At 41.6% G+C, this 20,572-nt stretch overlaps 1 protein-coding gene across 1 annotated transcript; it reads right to left on the bottom strand.

Moving 5' to 3' along the window:
* Positions 1 to 1,906: 1,906 nt before the first annotated feature.
* MYLIP (myosin regulatory light chain interacting protein) lies at positions 1,907 to 17,372 on the bottom strand. The gene is made up of 7 exons (XM_066324280.1): positions 17,163 to 17,372; positions 16,024 to 16,214; positions 6,910 to 7,095; positions 5,922 to 6,119; positions 5,418 to 5,582; positions 3,648 to 4,068; positions 1,907 to 3,298 (listed from the first exon to the last, which is right to left on the bottom strand). The coding sequence occupies exons 1-7, from the start codon at positions 17,247 to 17,249 to the stop codon at positions 3,209 to 3,211; spliced, it is 1,338 nt and encodes a 445-aa protein (XP_066180377.1). The 5' UTR covers positions 17,250 to 17,372; the 3' UTR covers positions 1,907 to 3,208.
* Between the last annotated feature and the right edge of the window lie 3,200 nt (positions 17,373 to 20,572).

Genomic DNA, 20,572 nt, shown 5'->3' with positions numbered 1-20,572 from the left:
ACTGAGGCTCTGCCTCAAACTGACCCAGCAAGTCATGTTGTCTCCAAAGGTGAGTTTTTCCCATTTGGGTGGTTCTGGTGGAAACTTGAGACTACAGCCCTTTAAAGTGACATTGCACACCCCCACTGTGATTACAGCAGCTGCACTGCAAATTCTGAAGATAAATAAAAAATTGAATGTTCCGTGAGTTTTCTTGCCAAGGTGTACCAGGTTTGGGTAGCAGATACGGGTGCACGAGCTGACTTATGTGTGAGAGGTGTCAAATGAAGCTTTGTGATCAATGCTCTTCAGGAAGAAGCGTAAAGGACACACACTCCAGTTACTCTGACAAACTGCTGCTGTTTTATGGTCTGGGATTGTAGGGTTTTCCCCCCTCTGCTATCCATTGCAACATTCAAAGCATCTTAGGAAAAAAAGAACACCACTTCAGCGCACAAGGCCTGACTTTTTCTGCCATATGAATAAATGGCATGTGGAGTTCAAGATTTCCTGTTTTTTCTTTTACACTCTTCACAGCACTCAGCAGCTCACGTGGACAAGACACAGCTACTTGTAATAAAAGTGTACTCAACCTACAAACATTGAGCAATGCAAGTCACAGCAGTGTTAAATGGTTAAGCAAAACTTTCCTAGCAGAGCATGATCAACCACAACCAACCACAACCAAGAAATCTGTGAACAAATCAAAGCTTTTCTTGCTTTGTTTTCCATCAAATTTTTTGTTACCTATTAACCAAGGCTTCAGTGGTGATTTACAACACTGTGAGGAGGTGAGCTGCTGCTCAGTTCTCAGAACAGTTGGTATCATTTCATTAAAAACCCCACAAACCCCCACTGCTCAGAGACCCTTCCTAACAGCCATCAGGCCTTCCCTTGTTGCTGCATGCTCTGCTTTGCCAATCCAGAACCAGATTCCCAGTAGCTTCAGGCAGAGCCTGCACCAGGCCGGGCTCCTGCCTGAACTCACAGCTTGGGCTGGTGCCCTGCACAGCTTTCCAACACTACACAGGGTATGTCTACACAAGTCCTGCTATTTGGCCAAATTCCACCGCTGCCACAGAACTGGTCTCAAACCCTGCCTTGATTAGGGTTCTAACTACTGGAATTATTTTTATTAGCAAGGCCTAATTACACAGTCAATTTAATTACAAGGACCTGGAGTTCCTGCTTGCCTATTTTATCAGCTTGATCATATGGCATGCTTTAAATCAGATTCCTCAATTAACATTTATTTATAATAATTTACAATCCATTTCAGGCAGCTGCCATAAGATAATGGATTAGATGTTACTAACATAATTTGTTTGTAATCTTGGGAAGCAAAGGTTTGCTTAAGCACTACTGTATGCTGGTTGAGTAGTTGGATAGAGTCTTCTCTGAATGCACTCGTACACCCACTCCTCCTTTGTCGTGGCAGAGCACAGCCCTGGAAGTGCTGATGCACCATCTCTACAACAATGTGAAAGGAAAATTTTTAAATTAGCAAGTCTGAATAGCTCCAATCAAAAAAAGACACCAACACATCTGTAATTAAGAACTTGCTAGACAGGACTACTAAAACTCCAGCTCTCTACTCTCAAGCTGCATTCTTTAATTTCTCTCATTCCCCTGGAATATTCCTCCAGCTATATTGCCACAGATTTGGGGCAATTTACCGTAGAAAATATTCTTCACAAAGTCTATTCCAAATGCTATGTTACAGTTTGAATATGTCAGCTGTTTTAAAGTTCACAGTATGTAACAAATGTCAGTTTTAGTCCCTCCTTTGCATGCACTTGAGAAAACCTCATTACCTCAAACGTGACAAAATATTCAAGACTGTAAACATGAAAATACTGCATTGTGTTTTCCGGTCGGCAATGCCTCAGACGAATTTGAGAACAAAATCAGTCTTAGCAATAACAAAGATTTTTAAAGTCCTTTATTAATCTGAATATAAAAAGACAGAAGCTGCCTACAATATAGGACAAAGCTCTTGCTTCATGAGGAAACAAAATTTTCTTTACAAAGTGAAAAAATAAATACCCTCTTAGAGTAAGGTTTATATGCTAATGTGTCATAAAAAAGTATAGTTTTAATATTTTGACAAAATGTCTGTGCAAAGAAACAGATGCATAAACACACATTACTGCTACATTAAGGCAATATGAAAAGTATAGTCAGAAAATTTCAGTAAAGTGACAGTGTACTTTTCTAGCTTTGATCAAGCCAGTATTGCACCCAAACATGGTCTCCAGTTCCCTCTGTACCCTGGAAAAGACAGAAGGAAACCAGAGCCCAAAATGCCCAAGTAGGGGGGTGGAAATCAAGAACATTTTATTGGGTAGGTCATTTCCTGCTAAAGATGCTAACTGAAGAAAGCATTTAAAATTATACACAACCCTTAAAGATTAATGGTGCATGTTTAATAGTTTAAAATCAGTCTCCAAAAATAAAGCCAACTTTAAGGGCAGTTGCCTGCAGCTCCTAAGACCAGCCAAACGTGGCCTGTGGGAAACTTGGGAGTACCCTGCCCACTGAGAGCTGTGAATGAAGTCCCACAGCAGTGCTTCCACAGGACACTGTCAGCCACAAGACCTTCCTGACCCACCCTCAACACTTGAAGATTAACAATCTTGTCCTCCCTTTCCAAAGCTATTCTCTCAGAATTGTTTTCTATTTAACAGAATTCCAAGTTAAGCACAGCTGCTTAGTGAAGCCTTGTAGCTTCAGTTTAAGAACTAATGAACTAATTTTTTTTTAAAAAAGAGATCTTTCCTCTTTAAAGCAGTTTACTAAAAGCAGAAGCTATGAGCCTTACTAAACTGGTATGTGTAAAAGCAAGTCTTACTATTAAAATAAACAGTGCAACTGTACTAAAAAGGATTTAGAGCATGTAAAAGAAAAGGCTGCATTGCTTTCACTGGGTACATCTGCACGTGTACACCACACTTCTCCAAGGTCACCGTTCTTCGTGGCAACACTGCTGTACTACAGACTTATGGATCACTCTTTAGGTAAGATGAATCTATTACACTTCTACTCTCAGATGATGTCCCAAACCATTTTGGGCATGCTGAACAAAGAATATTTATGTTAAAAAATGCAGTATTTTTTGCCTTTGATCGTGGATAGGTGCCAGAGTGATTGCCTTCTTCAAATTCAATGGTTGCATTTCTTATTAGTGCAGTTTGAAGGGTACATGATGCGTTTAAAGTGTGCATGTAGATCATATCACAGTCAGATTGAGAAGACTGGTGTGGGTTGGCAAGTACACATGCTGGACATGCTCCACACGAGATCTGCAAACAGGACACGACTGGAAAGGAAAAACATTGGGAAATCAGTTTACTTTGTATTTTGAGAGTCTGTGCACTTCCTGCAGACTTCACATACACAGTAACAGCACTTTTTTAATCATCCCATATTTAAGACAGGGTACGGTAAGAAGCATGCAGCTCATTCTTAGCCTCACCACATATTACGCTAGCACATCATTCAGACAGAATGCTCTCAAATTAGTTTGCCACAAACAATTTGAGCAGTTTTACTAGACCATCAACACACGCATATTAAATGTCTGATTAAATTAAATGACCATCAAATATGAAAAAGCCAAACCTTCCACACAAATTGGCTAACTCATGACGTTGTGGCACTGCATTTACCTGTAACTGGGAAGCACAGGACTTGCAGCAAACTGTATGGCCACAGGGACAAAAAGTTGAATTTATCTCTTCTTCACAACACACCATACAAAGCATGGACTCCTTCAGCTTCCGCAACTTCTCCTGCAGGGCTTTTGTTTGTTGGCAGCTGAGGCCCTCACAGTTGTCACAGTTCATGCTGCTTTCTGAAGACTTAAGGGGGGAACTCGGTGGGGTTTGATCACTTCTTGAAACAAGATCCACAATGCCAGCATTATAAAGAGCTCGCCTCGCGTGATCGTAAACTTCTTTTGATGTTCTTTTAATATCAAAGACGTATTTTTTCCCAAGATTAATGTTTTCATTCAGAAATAGAGATGCTAGGTGACCCTTTAAGTCTCGACTATACTGCATCATGACAGCACTCGTGACAGTGTCACACCTATCAAACAACAGGACAAATAAGAACTTGGTCAGTTAATACCAATAGAATGATCCCGCCGTAATTTGTTCCCAAAGCTGAAATAACAGCACTGAAATTAAAGCGAATGAAACAGTCTGAAGTAATATTTAAGCTCTTGAATAATCTTTGCATGAAAACTCTCCTTTGAAATGTGTAAAAATGGAAAGTGACAATTACTTTTCATCTCAAAATGTAAAGTGTCTGGTAAAATGGAGTCAGCCTATGGAAGGGACTTAAAGAATTATGCTAACAAACAGCAAACAGCTGCTTAATCCACAGTTTAGCTTGGCAACACTTTTTGCATGGCATTTCCAAACACTGCCTTAAAGAATTCCAACTAAAAGTCTTTGGCTCTCAATTTTTATCACAGAGTCAAGTAATGTTTTTAACCCAATCTCCACCCAGTGCTTTATATCCTAGAATCATGTCATTCTGAAGGGAACCAGTGTGAATGAAGCGTAAAGAATTAAGACATTTGTATTTTCCACTGTGCATTTCAGCTACCCTAACCATGCTTATCACATATTTCAGTGACCCAGTTGAATCTTCAGAAGCTTATTAAGGCATATCACTTCTCTAGGCAACACAGGAAGGAAAACACAGAATAGAAGGACTACAGCCTCACAAGGCCTAAGGTCCAAGATCTAAGCTTATGGCCAAATGCTATTGCCAAACTAAAATTCTCCTTAAATTACAATCAGAAACTGTGAAGAGCAGCAGAAATCACAAGCAGAGACAAAGATCAAGAAGTAATTGAAACTGGTATGTGGTAGTTAATTTTAAGAAAACACTGCTAAGTGTGTTTGACAGCTAGTCTTAGTGATCAGTGCTGGACACCACAGTAGGAATGAAAGGGGGTTGAAAAGTTGCCCACCAACAAATGAGTATAAGCACCCCTACCTCAAAGAACAACAGGACAGAGACAATGGATAGATGCTGTCATGAAGCAAAACTCTAAGCATGAGAGCAAGGACAGAACTGTAAGATGGTTTAAATGTATGGGATGGGAAGGTGGCATCATATAACCTAACAACTGAAGGAGCCAAATAAAGGATCTACACATTCTGAATGACAGGATCTTCCCCACTGCTCTCATTCTGTCTCTTACATTGGAACAAAAATGTATGTATTGCTTATTAAGCATCAAAGAACATAAAAAGTTTGTACTCTGAAATGCCGGACTTAAGAGGAAAAGAGAGGCTGCAGAGACAATTAAAGAGTAATTTCCAAAATTTTGCAGAGTATTTCCAAATACTGCTGGCTGCTTAAGCACTTAGTTCAAACACTGGAGAAGGGCAGCAGCCCATGACTTCAGGGGCAATACTGACCTGTAAAATGCGTGTGTCTCTGTAATGGCTCTGTAGAGTCCACTCGCTGCCCTTGTACTAATCATCTTAAACAGGAGAACCACACTATTACCAGACTCCTTGGTAACAGTCAGATAGACATTCTTCCCAGACTGAGTTGCCATTTGAACAACAGGATAAGCAATTCTATGAATTAATGTTAAAAAACAAAAGGTTATTTAGTTGTTAAGGATTAGGACATTTTCCAGAAACTATTACAGTGCACTTTTATCAGAAGTTACAATGATTTCTGATGACAGTCAGCAATGCTGATTGAAGATGCTCCCTCAAAAACATTCAGAAAAATCAAGATTATTAAGGTCACTTGTTTATCTTGATTACAAGCAGTTAGTGTCCTCAGATCCTACATCCCAAAAGTCACTTCTAGTAATCCTCAGTGCAGTTTTGTGTATTTATGGGAAAACCAGAGGCATGCTCCATATTTATGAAAAACTTATCACACAAATGGTTCCAGGAAACACATACCTGTTGATTAGACTGAAGTCATCTTTACAGATGGATATGCCTTCAGGTCCAACACCAATCAGGAGTTTCTGCCCTTCACTATCTCTCACTGAGTGCCACTCTACCCCATAGTTCTCCAGTGTTGTAACAATCTGTAGTATCTGGTATTCAGCAGATGCTTGACTTAGACCTTCTAGCTCCTTGTGCTTTGTAATAATGCTGTTGATAAAAAGATAAAGGATAGGTGAAATAACTCAAGTATCTGCTGTTGCTGTCAGCAGCTTGTTTTAACATGGGTTTTTAGATGACCTAGTTAAACAGATTAGTAAATGCTCCTGACCTGCTTTATCTGTCTATAGATTTTCAGTAACTGTGAAGTGGAAATAGTTGAGAATTACCAAAACTTCTTGAGAATGTCAAGGAGAAAATACTGTGCATTTGCTTAGAAATGAAAAAGCTACAAGCAATCAAGGCTTTCCAACTACCACCACCCGCTCCCATATGCTTCCTGAGGTACCACTACGTTCATAATTAAAGAAAACACTACAGAAAAGTATGACACACTGAAGTTTTCCTGATATTCAGGAATTGAGCTATAAAAATGAAGTTTTCCTGATATTGAGCTATAAAAATGTTTCAGAACTCTTTACTTTTTAGAGTAAGGGTACTTAGCCAGCTAAATTCCTTCATTCACAAGTGTAGGTCTAAGACATACTTACAATTTAAATACCCTGCTCCAGGTACTTAAATATATCTGTATTTTCCTATGTACCAGCATTTTCACAAGGAAAAAAACCCCACACCAATCAAAAACAAAATCAAAGAACCATCTCATAACTGAGCCTAAGAATTTAGCTGAAATTAGAACAACCAACATTCAGGTGGAGATTTTGATCTTCACAGCTATTATTGTTAAATTACTGATTTACACTATAGCACCAGCAATTAAATGTGTAACAAAATCTGCTGTTGGTCTCCAAAAAGGACACTAGATCATTGTGTTTTTTACCTCTCCAAAATGGTAGTGGTGAGCTCTTTTGCACACAACTCTTCATAATTGTACTTGGCAGTGTTCTGGTTATAATCTCCAAACTTCATCTGTGCCAACAATGCACTGAGTTCAATTGCATGCTCTGAAGAACACTGAAGATTACCAGCAAGAAGATCTTCTTTTATATGCAGGAAAAACATATGCCTGCAACACAATCAGAAACATTTATTTACACAAATCATTACATGACATCTGTAATCAAGACATGTAACAAATAACATCTCAGCTATGTTTGGTAATCAAGAGCTTGCAATGAATATACCAAGTAGACAAAGTCTGGCACAAGGGAAAGAAAAGGGCCTCCATCTTATTCTTTACTTACTCTCAAACATGAGGCTACAACTGAAGATGGCATCTGAAATCACTACTGAAAGAAAAGAGCACTTCACCATCATCACGAGTATCTCAAGAATGAGAGCTGCTTTAACTCTTAAGGCCACTTTGTAATTTCAACTTAGTGAGTAAAACACCAATGAAAGATTTCAATTAGTTTCCTGTGTTTACATTTTTTGTTGCAATTTACAAATTATTCTTAAGGCAAATTTGGGAAGAGCATCTTAAAACACTTCTCTTATGCAAGAGGGGAAACAATACTTTCTCTACACAGTGGAAATGCTCCTGCCACCACAGCCATGTGTTTTGCCAGTGACACAATTAACAGAATAACTTTGAATACCTGAAAAGGCATTGGGGAATAAAACAGAAAAACAGCTACTGGGTAAGCACTAATCAGACCAAACTTTGCACTTGAGACCAAGGCAGGTTTGACAGCCTGCTGAAACTTCAAAAAAGCTGCTCTTAATTATCTAATAGGTTACTTCACAGACCAATCAACATTTTTATCAACATTAACAGCAGCATGTTATTATCACCTATGGGTTGCCCTAACTTCTATAGATCATCCTTATTTTCCCTCAGGGGACACAATATAAATGTCTTACCATTTAAAACTCAACATATTTATGGAAGCCAGATGGGGAATTATGTATCACTGAAAAAAAATTTTCAATAAATGAAGCCTAGAACCCACAGGGATGTGTCCTGGCTTCCACAGGAACAGGACATTTACTTTTCCAAAATGACATCTAATCTACTTAAGCTCTGTATTTAATCTCTCATCACTGAAGTTGAAGATGCTAATAAATGATGAGCTTTCCTTCCAATGGGAATTTTGAATAGTATCTTACATATATTTTGTTGTAGCATTCTGTAATTCCTTTGTACAACAAGGCAAATAGGACTTTTTTCCCAGCACTATGAGCAATTACATAACTTGCAAGAGTTGTGATCTTTCTTAGCTCTGTGGGTAAATGTTGCAACTAAGAAGATACCAGCCCAAAAGATGTCTTATATCCACAACTGGTTTTGAATCAGGAAAAACGAATTTGTATTAAATTATGCTGTAAGCTTTCCTACAGTCCACTTCATGCAAGAAGTCACAGCTCCAACACTTCCCTTTGCAAACTGTCATGCTAGAGCATCATGCTAGTTGTGATGCAAGTGCTGAATCACATCACTCTCAAGTCTAGACATCAGCCTACACCCTTCAGCAGGTCTGGTGGAAGCCACTGTCCTCACACTGTGCAGGACACAAGTTTGGGTGGCAAGAGGACCAGAACTTCAGACAGAGTTGTCTCCATGGTCAGCAGATTTTTCCTTCTTTAGGCTCCTTTTTTTTTTTTTTTTTAAGAGATGGTCAAACCTCTTCTCCTGTGTGTTTCTCCCACCTTGCAGAGTCACAGCTCTTTGCCTCTGGGCCCCAGAAAGGGGTACCTGTGGCCTTTTAAAATGATTTAGCTGTACACACTATTTTGGTGCTCAGCCCATAAACCTAAAGAATTCAGTATAAATTATTAAAACACTAGAGCCAAAATAAATTCAAATAGTAGGCTTTCCCTAACTCAAATCAACATTTCATGAGATAAACAGCTTCTCATGCACTCTTGATCCTCTGACAATACCAGAATAGGTTTTCCAGTCACTTTAGGTACTAATTACAAATACAGCATTTCAAAGTAAGATTAGACTTTTTTTTTCCTCATTAGCTACAACACATTTACAACAACCACACCTAAACTCTTATATCTTCAGAGTTTTTTTTTCATATGACAGCACTGACTACACAGGGTAAAATCAAGAGTTCTCCCCTTGCTGGGAAGACCTTATTGACATCTCAAGGGGAACTGAAAGCCAAAATATTGCTCCTGCAAATACAGATGAATTACAGAAACAGACACAGCAGATGCATGGCTTGTCACATTCCATTGCTACAGAGCCAGTAATGGCACAGGAAGACAAATGAATTTAAGGCACAATGTGAAGTAGCATCACATCAGCTAATGTGCAGTAACTTCCCATAACTGGCTCATATCCCATAAGGGAAAAATATCAGAAATACTCAGCTACTTTGCATTCTTTTGGTTAATAGAACAAACAGCACATATAAAGGACAGTTATTGCAAAGTAACTAGTTATGCAAATTCAGTCCATCTGCACCTAAATAACCTAATCTGCACCCATAACAGGACAGTGAATGACTTCACACTGACCTGTTAGAGCAGCTGCCCCAAACCAAAGTTCAGGTAGCAAATTCTCCGCTGCCTTGTTTTTTTTTGTGTGTGTGTGTGTTGGGTTTTTTCTTTTGTTTTTGTTTTGACTCTAAGTGTGTTTGATGAAGAAAAGGCACCTAGAAACTGAAAGACAGTGAGGGTTACAAACACATCTGAAAAAGTGGTTTTGATTAGCCCATCTAGCTGCAGAGTGCACTCCTTCAAAGTTAATGTCCATTGTAAAATCATTCCTCCTCAAAGGTCCAAAACATGACACTAGCCACAATCTGATAGCAAATGAAGATTTAACTCTTTTTTTACACAAAGCTAGACCAAGTCTTTCAATCCTTAAAGAAAAAGGCATAAGAATGTGATTTTATTGCTGAATACAGTCAAGCAAAACGAAAGCATTAGGATCCTTGATACAGTTCCTTATCTAATTCTGCAAATTCCAAAGGACCTGATAGACTGTCTTGCTGAAAACCTGCTCATATCACAGATTCTATTAGTTACAAGAAAGGATTTATGTAAGTTTTTGTAAATTAGATTGTGACCTGATCACTTCAAACACAATCCTCCATCCCTCCTCTCTCTTGGAACTTTTAGATATGATAAAAAGTTAACACTTTTCTCACATCTAAAGATAGTCACGTTGTACACTAACAGGATACGTTTTTCTCAAGGAATTATTTCAGCACTAATATTTTAGACATTATGGAATTTTTTACCTAGCAAGTTTCAGAACAATGAACTGGTAAAGCTAAAAACTGAACTGTTGGTATGTTCCATAAAGGTTGCATTTCCAACACTGCATGTAAAAAATCTAAAGTCTGTCCCCCATGCAAGAAATGAAATGTTTTTGTTTCTGCACCATTCACACTTAAGTTGCACTTGATACATTAATATTACATTTTATAAATTTAAACTTAAGTCAAACAAAATGTCTGACTGTTCCTATTCCCTGCCCAGGCTCAACATTCTCTTAGCACATTCTGCAGCTTTTTACTACCCTTTCCAAAGCTTCATTTAGTCTTTAAATCTTCACAACTCTGAACTTTGCCCATCAGCTGCTGTGACTCCTAGTCATCTTAACATCTGCCAGACATGTTGGGACATTGATCAACTAGTGGCAGCTTGAAGGACAAACAGAACTTCCCACTGCAATTGTAGCCCAAGTTCTCTACACGTGACAGCACCAGGACAGAAGAGTCCCTGTAGCCCAAAAGAGCCTTTTCTTCCCCTCTGAACCCCACACTACCCAGACATGTCTGTGTATTCAATCATGGAACATTTCCTCTGAGTTTGGTAGTCCAAAACACTACATAAGGATACTGACCAGAGAGCAACACATTAAGTTTGCCAAAGCTACATTCCATCGGTCACTGCCCAGACAGATTTCTTCCTTTCCAAAAAGAACAAAGGGCAGTTTTACAATTAGAACAGGATCACAGATTTTCTTCAAGCACTACCCACACTGATGATTTTATATTCATTTTGCATCCTTATTTCTGGATCCACGTTTTTCATATAATTTAAGATTTATATGCATACAAAACACTCAGTAAAATCAAATGTGGTGTGATTTATGTATTGCAGTTGGGTGTAAATAATTTGATACAAAAACTGTAGAAAGGGGAGGTTGCAAGGAGATTTCAGCAGATGGTCCATTTCACAAAAAAGTACAGCTACCAAACCAGTCACAGATCCAGGTATCAATCACATTAATTGCTTTTTGCCTCCCTCCGAAGCAATTCATGCAGGCTGGCAATACTGAACACGGCTGCCAGAAACAGACAATGGAATTCCAAGAGGGGGCCAAATCACCTAGTTAGTGTTCATCCAAATGAACTAGCAATAGCTACTCCACAAAAAAACCCCAAAACAACCCAACAAAAAAACCAAAAAAAACCACCAAACAAACAAAAAACCCCAAAACACTACTATGGAAAGTAAATGTAACACAAGATCACATTTGCTTTTGTAAATCATTGAAGACAATTATCTGCATTAGGAATCAAGGCTCTGCACTATTACTAGCAGTTTCTACTTTTTTTAATCAAGGCAAGGGAAACAGAGCAAATAGGAAGCTAAAAGTTTTAAGCTCTAAACTTAGCTGTCAGTGGAAGAAGTGACAACCCCCAATCCTTTATCAAAAAGGTGTCTGCATGTGACCAATGACCACTAGACTAGAAGCATAGGCTAAAGACCTCATTCTCTCATTCTCTTGCCAGACTACTAGCAAGAATCTTTGCATAGCTCCCAAGGAACTACCTGCTCTCTTTGGGCTATGATTCCTTACCACAGGTTAGTACTCCTTCCTGCTGTGGCGTACATTTACTGCTCTGTAGCCTAAAACCAAAATTAAGAGGCACAATTGCTCTCCCTAAAAACATATTGGTAAAGATTTCTAAATCTGTAGAATATAATGCTGTTTTTAAAAGCATACAAGGCCACTCCCACATGAAAAAAAAAGCAATGTTTTTTGCCTTTTTTACGCTCCTCAGTATCTTTATTCCTCCTTGCTCTCAGCAGAGTGGGTTAAAGGTTACCAACTGCAATTCGGCCCTGGCTTAGACAAACAGATCCGTCAGACACAGGGGTGAGTTTATCACACACACCTTCACTGTCTTGTAACAAACACCATGTCACTGCTGCACTGCCACTCGATGCTATGGGATAACAGGATGGTTTCCTCACTTTTTATCTACTACATGTATCTGACTCCTCAACAGATTTAAGGCCATTCTTAATTTCAACTAGTTCATCAGTACTAGACAACACAGTAAAAAAGTGTGCTTTGTAAATATAATTCAAATACTGGCAAACATCACACAACTTCAACAACCTCCAAAACAGTAATTGCCACTTTCAAGGCTGGCAAAACACAGCTCTTTTGAATGCTTCATATGATGTCGTGTAGCTCACTAGAATTTAATGTATTTTAAATTGTCGTGGCTTACACGTGAATATTTGATATTCAGTCATGCTACACAAGACAAATAATGCTGAATTTAAAACCACCATTCTCCCAGACTGCTGCCAGGCATCACTGGACTCTTGGGTGGCTCAGCAAACACTCTTCCAGTTAAAAGGTGGGTGCAAGTTTTTTCAAGACTCCTCTGCTCCACATTCCACACCAGCCTGTGGCCAATGCTCGGAGCTCTCTGAAGGGATTGTGATATGCCAAACTGGAGCAGGCTACTGGGGCTACTCCCAGTCACTGCCCCCAGTCCCACCCCGTCAAAAAGTCTCCTGAAAAGTCCGATTAGCGATGTATAATCCTTTCTCTAAGCCCTAACTCCTTACTGCAATTCAACCCTTCACAGCATTTGATCCATGAACCACCCACAAGTCATTCAGTAAAGATGTGACAAGCAGGTTTGCTCTTTCCCCCCCCCTCCTAACTGTTGCACGACCTGTCAAAGAAATAGAGAAAACAGGGAAAACCAACACGACACAAGCCAGAGTTATGATCTCGATCTTGGACCATCACATGTGTCTTTAAGCAAAGAGACAGCAATCCTTTTCAAGACAGTGTGATTTTCCATGCTAAAGAAAACTTACAGCTCGTCAAACTCCTCTAAAGCAGCACACTGTTCAATCTCAGACTTGTTTGTAAAACTGACAGCAGCAGATTAAATTTGAATGGCATTCTTGCACTGAAGCATTTTTATTCCATTAAAAACAAATCTAAAGTATGAAATCATGTGGTACAATTTAGTAACAGGTAGTCAAATAAAAAAAAACCCTAGAAGCTGAGATCCAAAGAATAGAAATAAGTTGCTTTTAACCCCGTAAAAAAGTGCAGTAGAAAGGGTTTCTCCATGCAATTCTCAGATTCCCAAAGCACTTTGTGAATGTGGTTTGTTGCCATAGTGGTCAGAGGTACAATTATAACCTGATCTGTCTTTGTGCTCTGCAGTAAGAAGGCCACCTTGTATAAGAATATTAAAACTGGCTGCAATCTTCCTCTGGGCTGATTAAAGATAACAGAAGCAGAGGTCGATGCTCTGTTGCCAGATCAGCTTTCACAGCATGTAGAAACCTGATCACTGAATTGCTACAAACAAATGTGCACCTGAGTTTTGAACTCAAGTGCAAGGCAAGGGTTTCCAAGCAAGCGCTGCAACTGGGCTTGGAAAACTTCCTAAGTACACGGAAAAAAACCTGGTAACTCAGTCACAGCACTTGCCATTATAACCAGGATGAAGCACATCAACAAAATTTAAAATTACTTGCAGCGTCTCAGATTTCAAAAGCAGTCTCAACATGCATCTAATTTATATGTAAAAACAGGATCAGAGGTTGCAAGCAAAAGACTGGAAAGCTTCCCCAGCGCTCTTCACACATGGGACCACAAGGCAACAGCTCTGCCAAAAACACCCCATAGATCAAATATGGGCACAGCTGCTAAAGGCAACTAAGGATAACCATCACTTTCTTCATCAAGACTTTGCAGATAAAGATGTAACAATGTGTCAGCTGTAACTGTACAGCTAATCCTTGCAATTCTATGATATACCTATTGATTTTTAAGTTTGGCAACAGGTTTACAAGTTTTTCATCTTCTCCTTGATGCTTACACACAGAGTATGAACTCACAGTTACGTGCATATGTAAATCCTCAAGCAGATCTGAATAGAAAAAAACGTCAATCTACTAAAACTCAGTGTCAACAATCCAGGAGAAGAGACATTTATCACAGGCACGGGAATTCTAGGTCTGCTACATGTCGACTACTGGGCTTACACAACTAAGAAGCTGTTATTAAAACCTGACATACACCTTGTATTTGTATTTACTGTATCTCTTCTGATAAGCCCCTCTCCTGCCTAAGGCCAGGTTAATTTTTAAACTGTTTGTTAAAAATACTAGTTTCAGAACGGTCTTAATTCATACATAAAAGAAAGCTTGTCCCACCTACATCCTTTTAAATCACCTTCACAGTGGAGAAATACTTGCTGCTCTGATGTAGGTGTATAAGCTCTGTTACATTTTGGCTACACAAGCCAGTCTTTGCAGCCCTTGGGGCACGTTTCACCAGTTCAACCTCTCTATTAACTTCCACCTCCTGCCAAGTCTTGCATTGACAGGGTTGAAGGCAGGGACAGACATCTGTAAAAGCCTTGTGAAGCTGAACAAGCATCCATCAATGACAGCATAAAAACGCCACTTTTAGGTTTCCTCAGATTTTCACCCTGATTTGTTTTGTGAGCAGAGACGCATCTGCCATGCTCAGAGTAATCTCTTCTGCCTCATCAGGTATGAAATCCTGTGGCTCCTTTTGTTCTACATAAACCCCATTTGTTATTTGGTTTTTATACTTGCCAAGAACATTTAAATAAGAGTTTCTTTAAGGAAAAACACTCCACTGTATGTCATGGATAGTAGAAATTATTTCCTAAATAAAAGTATATCAGAACTGGAATTCAGTTTGAATGCATTTACCTAACTGGAGCTATTATCCAGGACAACCATGGTCCACCCTCACAGCATTTTGGAAACCTCAACCATACTGATGAGCTGGAGCCACTGCTCCCCTAAAGCCTCTCCCCTACACATTAGATCACAAAATTAACTCAAAACTTTTTTCCTATGAAATAAACAACAAATCAGACTGTCAGCTTCTGACCACGTTCTTTACACATTCTGTGCAAAAGCACCGTGGGGTACTCATGGTCTTAATTCTGAAAGTACTATGTCAGTGGTTCTGAGAGTAACAAGTTCAGGTGAGTAGTGAAAATGGGTTTTGGCATTATCACACAGACACTAGATTTCAATTGGCCCCACTCAGATTAACTGTACTATCCAAAACTAACAGGAAAAAGTAGTTGGAAGGTCAACATTAAACACATACGTGTACAGCATTCTTTAAAGATAATTCCTTTGCAATTCATGGGGTAATCAAACTCAAGGAGTAAAAGCAAGCGTCCCCTACTAATCTTAGAAGGCTATTTCTTCTGATTTAATAACAGTAAAGCAATTTAGTTAAGAGGACTTGCCACAGAAGCAGCCAGACAGCTGTTTCTTTTGTAGCCTCTAAGGGCCTGTAGCTATACGAAAGTTACTGTAACATAATACCAGACAAAAAGGAATTCAGCAAGTTTTTTTGCACTGTGGGAGGAATTGTTTCCTGCCTTTCTGTACTAGTGGTTCAGAATGACCTAGAGTAACACCACAGAACAGAGGTTACTATCGGACACACAAATACCATATAAAAAGTTTGCTACTGGTGGCTTCCAGTTTCTTCCAGTGCCAGCACTAAGTGCTCACAAAATTACTCACGCTAACTACTACTTACTGGTAGCTACTCAAAGCTTAATGTTGCCAATTTAATTACGCTATTTCTATTAAAAAAAAGCAATAATAAACTTCAAAAACACCAAGATTTTAAAACTACATAGACAAGTCAAGCTAAATTACCGTAGGATAAAAGAAATAAAACTGCAGAATCACTTTCATAAGTTACAGAAATTGAAAACAAAGTATTAAATTAAATGTGCTTACAACCGTATTTACTTACCTTGTCTGCTCCTGTAAGATAAGATGTGGCTCAACAAAAAACTTGACTCTCAATTTCAGTCGATAAGGGGCTAAACCATCCATCTGCTGGGAGATCCTGTTCCTCAAATTCAGCCAGAGATTCTCCCCTTTGCTGCCAGTGAACTGCAGTCCAAAATAATCAACTTCTATAATCCCCAACCTTCTGCAAACCTGAAAGAATAAGGCTTACAATCAGGCTACAACATGACAATGGAAAGTAACACCTGAAGTGGTCTTTCAGATTGCTCCCTCACAACGCACACACAAAATACTACTGCCAGTAGTATTTTGTACGCATCTTCATACAAAGGCTCAGTTACTTGGATTTTAGGTTGCATACAAAACAGCCCAGACAGAAGGGGGAAAAAAAAAAAAAAAAAAAAAAGGCAGTAAGCGTGAACTAGGAATTTCTCCGCCAGCCAGAAAAAACCACGGGCTTCCACGGTCCAGTTTCACCCCCAGGAGAGGCACTTCAGAGGGTCAGCGGATTTCCACAAGAGGAGAGTATCTGCTACTCAACCTCACAGCCAATCGCACTTGCTGGGCAAGGAGGAGTAAAGAAGTGGAGTCGCCCGCAAGTTTTATCCAGGTGCCACCGGCGGAGCGGACTGTCGGCGTGTCTCTCCCCAGCATCCCGCCGCAGCCAGGCCGAGGAGGCACCTGGACGGCCGCTGCAGCCCGCTCGGCCCCGGATGCAGAGCGCTGGATGCTACATTCCCCGCCCGTGGCCCCACTGCTGTCCCTCCCCGGGGACACTTCCAACGGGATCCACCGGCGAGGCCCGGGCCTGCGCTTCCCACGGCAGAGGGGCCAGCGAGCCCCGCGGCGCGGGATGCAGCACCCTCTGCATTCGACACGGGGAAGCGGCCGGGGGGGAAAAAAAAGAAACCAAAAGCATCGGGGAAGCGGGGAGACTGCGGCGCTCCCCGCCCCCACCGCCGCGGCCGCCCCCGCACGGCCCAGCCACCGCCGCCCCTCGCCTGGCGCCGGGCCGCACCGCGGGGAGAGGGCGCCGGGCCCCGGGGCACCCCGCCGCCACCGGCGCTGCCCCGCGGCCACCGCCGCGCCCGCCACGGCCCCCGCCCCCAGCGCTGCCGCCCGGCGGGGAGAAACCCTCACCTGGTTGAGGCAGTCCTCGCCGTTGGCTTTCGCCTCTACCTCCACCTCCATCACCACCGCGTCCGGCCTGGTCACATAGCACAGCATGGTTGGGGACAGCCGGCTCCGCCGCTGCTGCCGACACCCGGAGCGGCCGCCGTGGCCACGGGCTGAGCCCCGCACGCGCCGCCTGCCGCCGCCCACAGCCGGACCCCGGCAGCGCCCGCGCCGCGCCCCTCGCCGCCTGCGCGCCGCCAGCGCCGCTCCTCCCTTATGTACCCTGCGCCGCCCCGCCCCGCCCGGGCCCGCACCTGCGGGCCAATCAGGAGCCGCCGCTCATGGCTGCGGGCCGCCGCCGCCGCCAATCAGCGCCGGCACTGCCGCGCGGGCGTGTGTTGTGCTCGCTCTCTGGCGCCCCCCGCCGTCCCTCAGCGCCCTCGGCCGCCCTCAGCCGCCGCGGCGCCGGGGGCTCGCCGTGTGCTCCTCAGCCAAAGCGGGGAGTGCTCTTCCGAGCGCAGGTGAGGCCAGGCCTGCTGGGCAGGGACAGTCTCTGATACGTGTGAGAGAGGGAAGCCGTGGGCTGTGTGACAACACAACCTTCACAGAATCACAGGATCAGTTAGGCTGGAAAGGACCGCTGGCATCGTCGAGTCCGACCCATGATGAATCGCCACCATGGCGCTGAGTGCCTTTCCTTAAACGCCTGCAGGGACAGTGACTCCACCACGTCTCTGGGCAGCCCATTCCAATGCCTAATCACCTTTTCTGTGAAGAAAATATTTGAAATTTCTAATCTGCATTTCCCCTGGTGCAGCTTGAGGCTGTGTCCTCTCGTCCTGTTGCTGTTGCCTGGCAGAAGAGGCTGCTCCCCACCCGGCTACAGTACCCTCCTTCCAGGTCACTGTAGAAAGGGATGAGGTCCCCCAGAGCCCTGGCTCATGTCTCAGCTTTCAAACACTCCTTTTCGTCAAATGGAAGATAAAATCCAGATTGGTGTTCTCACTCCCATACTCTCTTTGGCCTCCCCGGCTCTGTGTCGTACAGAATGCAAAGCTCTGGAAAAGATGGGAATTTGAAGGACGACTGGCCAAGCCCTGTCACAGCCTCCATGCACCACCATGCCGAGGGACGGTGGAGATTTTATGCTCATTGAACTCTGCAGATAAGAATCTCGTAGGTGATTCCTGGCCAGGGGATGAACACCTGCACCAGGAGCCCTTGGAAGCATGTGTTCGTCAAGCATACCCAAGGTGTATAAAGTAGTTTATGGCTGCTTTAACAGTGTAAATCGAAACAACAGGGAGGGATAAGTAGGAAATGCACGCTGTGTGTGTTGCCCAAGAGAAGTGCAGATCAAAGATGTACTGAGCAGTGCAGTGGTGAGGAACAAGTAGGCTGTCAGTGGAAGAGCTATGAGAGGAAATGGGGATTTGAAAACAGAGTGGAGAATAATAGGAAGAAGAACAAACCACAGCACTAATGCAAGGTCACCACAGGGCTGAATATTAGCTTCTTCCCATGTGTTTGGGTCACTTGCTTCTGTTTCACAGTTTCTGCTATGCTTGTCAGGGTTGTTAGTATTTTCAATTTTTAATAAAAAAAAGGCTCAGGACAGATGCTTATTCTGCTGGGAACTCTTGCAGACACGGTATATGAGGCTCGATCCATTTTGTTCATGTGAACTCTAGAAGACCTCTGAGTTCTGAACCAGGCAGAACAGCAGGAGACAAATAAGAGTCAGGACATGAGATGTCGAACCTAAGTGGTGCTAAATTTCACCTGCGCACTTCCTAGCTCAGATTTTCATGCTCAGGTCCAGAGTGTTTAATCTGAAGAATGTACAGTCTTAAAGGACCAGACTCATAGAACGGAGGGTTGAAAAAGGGAAGTAACACGGAAGAAAGATGAACAAAATTGCAAAATTAATTGCATCTCACTCTGTGGTTTTCTAGTGGAAAACCCCAAACTCTTTGGGAGAGGCTTAATTATAAGGGGATTAGCTACTAACAAAAAGTTAGAAAATGTTTTAGTATGGGAAAAAAGCCTGTAGTTTCCACTTCTATTTTATTTTTTGTTGGAGTGGATGCAGGAAATTAGACTTTAGTTCTATTTTAGTTTTGCTTCTATATATTGCGATGTTGTGGTATTTTGTGTGATTTTCTGTCATAATCAGAAAAGTCTTAGATGTGTTATGAGGAAGAAGCACCAAAACTGTGACAATGACTCATGCCATTTGTATTCTGATATCCTCTCCCTGGCAGTAGTTCATATCAAATCTTACAGAGGAAGGTGCAAGAAATGATTATATAATTGTGAGATAATAAGGTACTTGTATATTTTCTCTAACACTAAACAGTTAAAGCTGCCCTATACCTGATAGATTAGCCTTTACTTTTTTATCAATTTTTCATGTGTAGTAGGAATCAGTTCAATTTATGGTAGGCGTTGTCCAGACAAAGAGAAACTTACCTTTTCTATATGTATTAATAGCCATCCTGTGATTTCCTTTTATCTGACTTAATGTAAATGCAGGTGTTCTTATTATGTCTGTAAAAGTGTTATCCTGCTTTGAAATCTGCTAAACTGTAAGCCACAAAAATAGCTTGTGGCAGTAAATTGCGTAGATTGGTGAAGCCCTGTGTAAAACAAGCATTTGTTTTTGAGGGTGTCACCTGGACACTGCTGTCACAGAAATACATTTCATTTTGCAGTCTCTCTGTGATATTTTATTCATGCTGTACAGGAGAGACTAAAGGACCAAGCCCTGCGTTTGCACACAGGAGACAGCTCGTGTGACATGTGCCCGCTGCAACCCTTTGGGCTCTGTCTGAGAGAAAAAGCTGAAATGTCCTACAGTCTTCTGCCTGATGTCTTTGATGAATTATCAACACTCAGTGAGCTACACTGTCAAACTGCTCATAGCATGAATGCCCACCTTTTGTGTATCATAAAAGAACAATGTTTATCAACATGTCATCTCAGTGCTGTATTTCACAAAATGATGTGTGCTGTGTGACATAGATCCCTATGGTGGGTCAGTCTTTTGCTGTGGTGTCCGTTTGAGCATAACTGATTCACCTTATATACATTAATATATTTACATTTCTTTGCCTAGCACTGGTTAATCATTTTTTCTAGATGCAATCTATCCACAAGGGTAATTCTCCGTCACGTCCTGCTTCAAAGAGTTAGTTATAGTGCCTCCTTGTCTTTGACACTTGAATGGAAATCCTGTGAAAAGCCTAATTGCTAGGAGAAGGGAAATAATTTCCAGACCTTTGAATTTAGTTCCCATCATGCCAAGACTGGCCATTGTTTCCAAAGAGCACTCATGCCTCTTGTAGAGATTTTTATTCTCAAGGTTTCCCAGGTAGTTTCCTCCAACCGATTGTCATGGTACTCCATCTTGTGAGGAATTCAGTAGTGTAGCT

The sequence above is a fragment of the Sylvia atricapilla genome, chromosome 1, assembly GCF_009819655.1.
Source record: "Sylvia atricapilla isolate bSylAtr1 chromosome 1, bSylAtr1.pri, whole genome shotgun sequence".
NCBI classification, from domain to species: domain Eukaryota; kingdom Metazoa; phylum Chordata; class Aves; order Passeriformes; family Sylviidae; genus Sylvia; species Sylvia atricapilla.
Note: the sequence above shows the minus strand (reverse complement) of the source record. Positions and strands in the feature narration are given on the sequence as shown.

Excerpts from the sequence above, each read along its gene's own strand:
- MYLIP (XM_066324280.1), bottom strand. The coding sequence starts at position 17,249 with ATGCTGTGCTATGTGACCAGGCCGGACGCGGTGGTGATGGAGGTGGAG. Across the intron at positions 7,096-16,023 it reads ATCTTACAGGAGCAGACAAG|GCATATGTTTTTCCTGCATA; the intron begins GTAAGTAAATAC and ends ATTGTGTTGCAG. Across the intron at positions 4,069-5,417 it reads GAGACACACGCATTTTACAG|GTGTGACACTGTCACGAGTG; the intron begins GTCAGTATTGCC and ends GTTGTTTGATAG.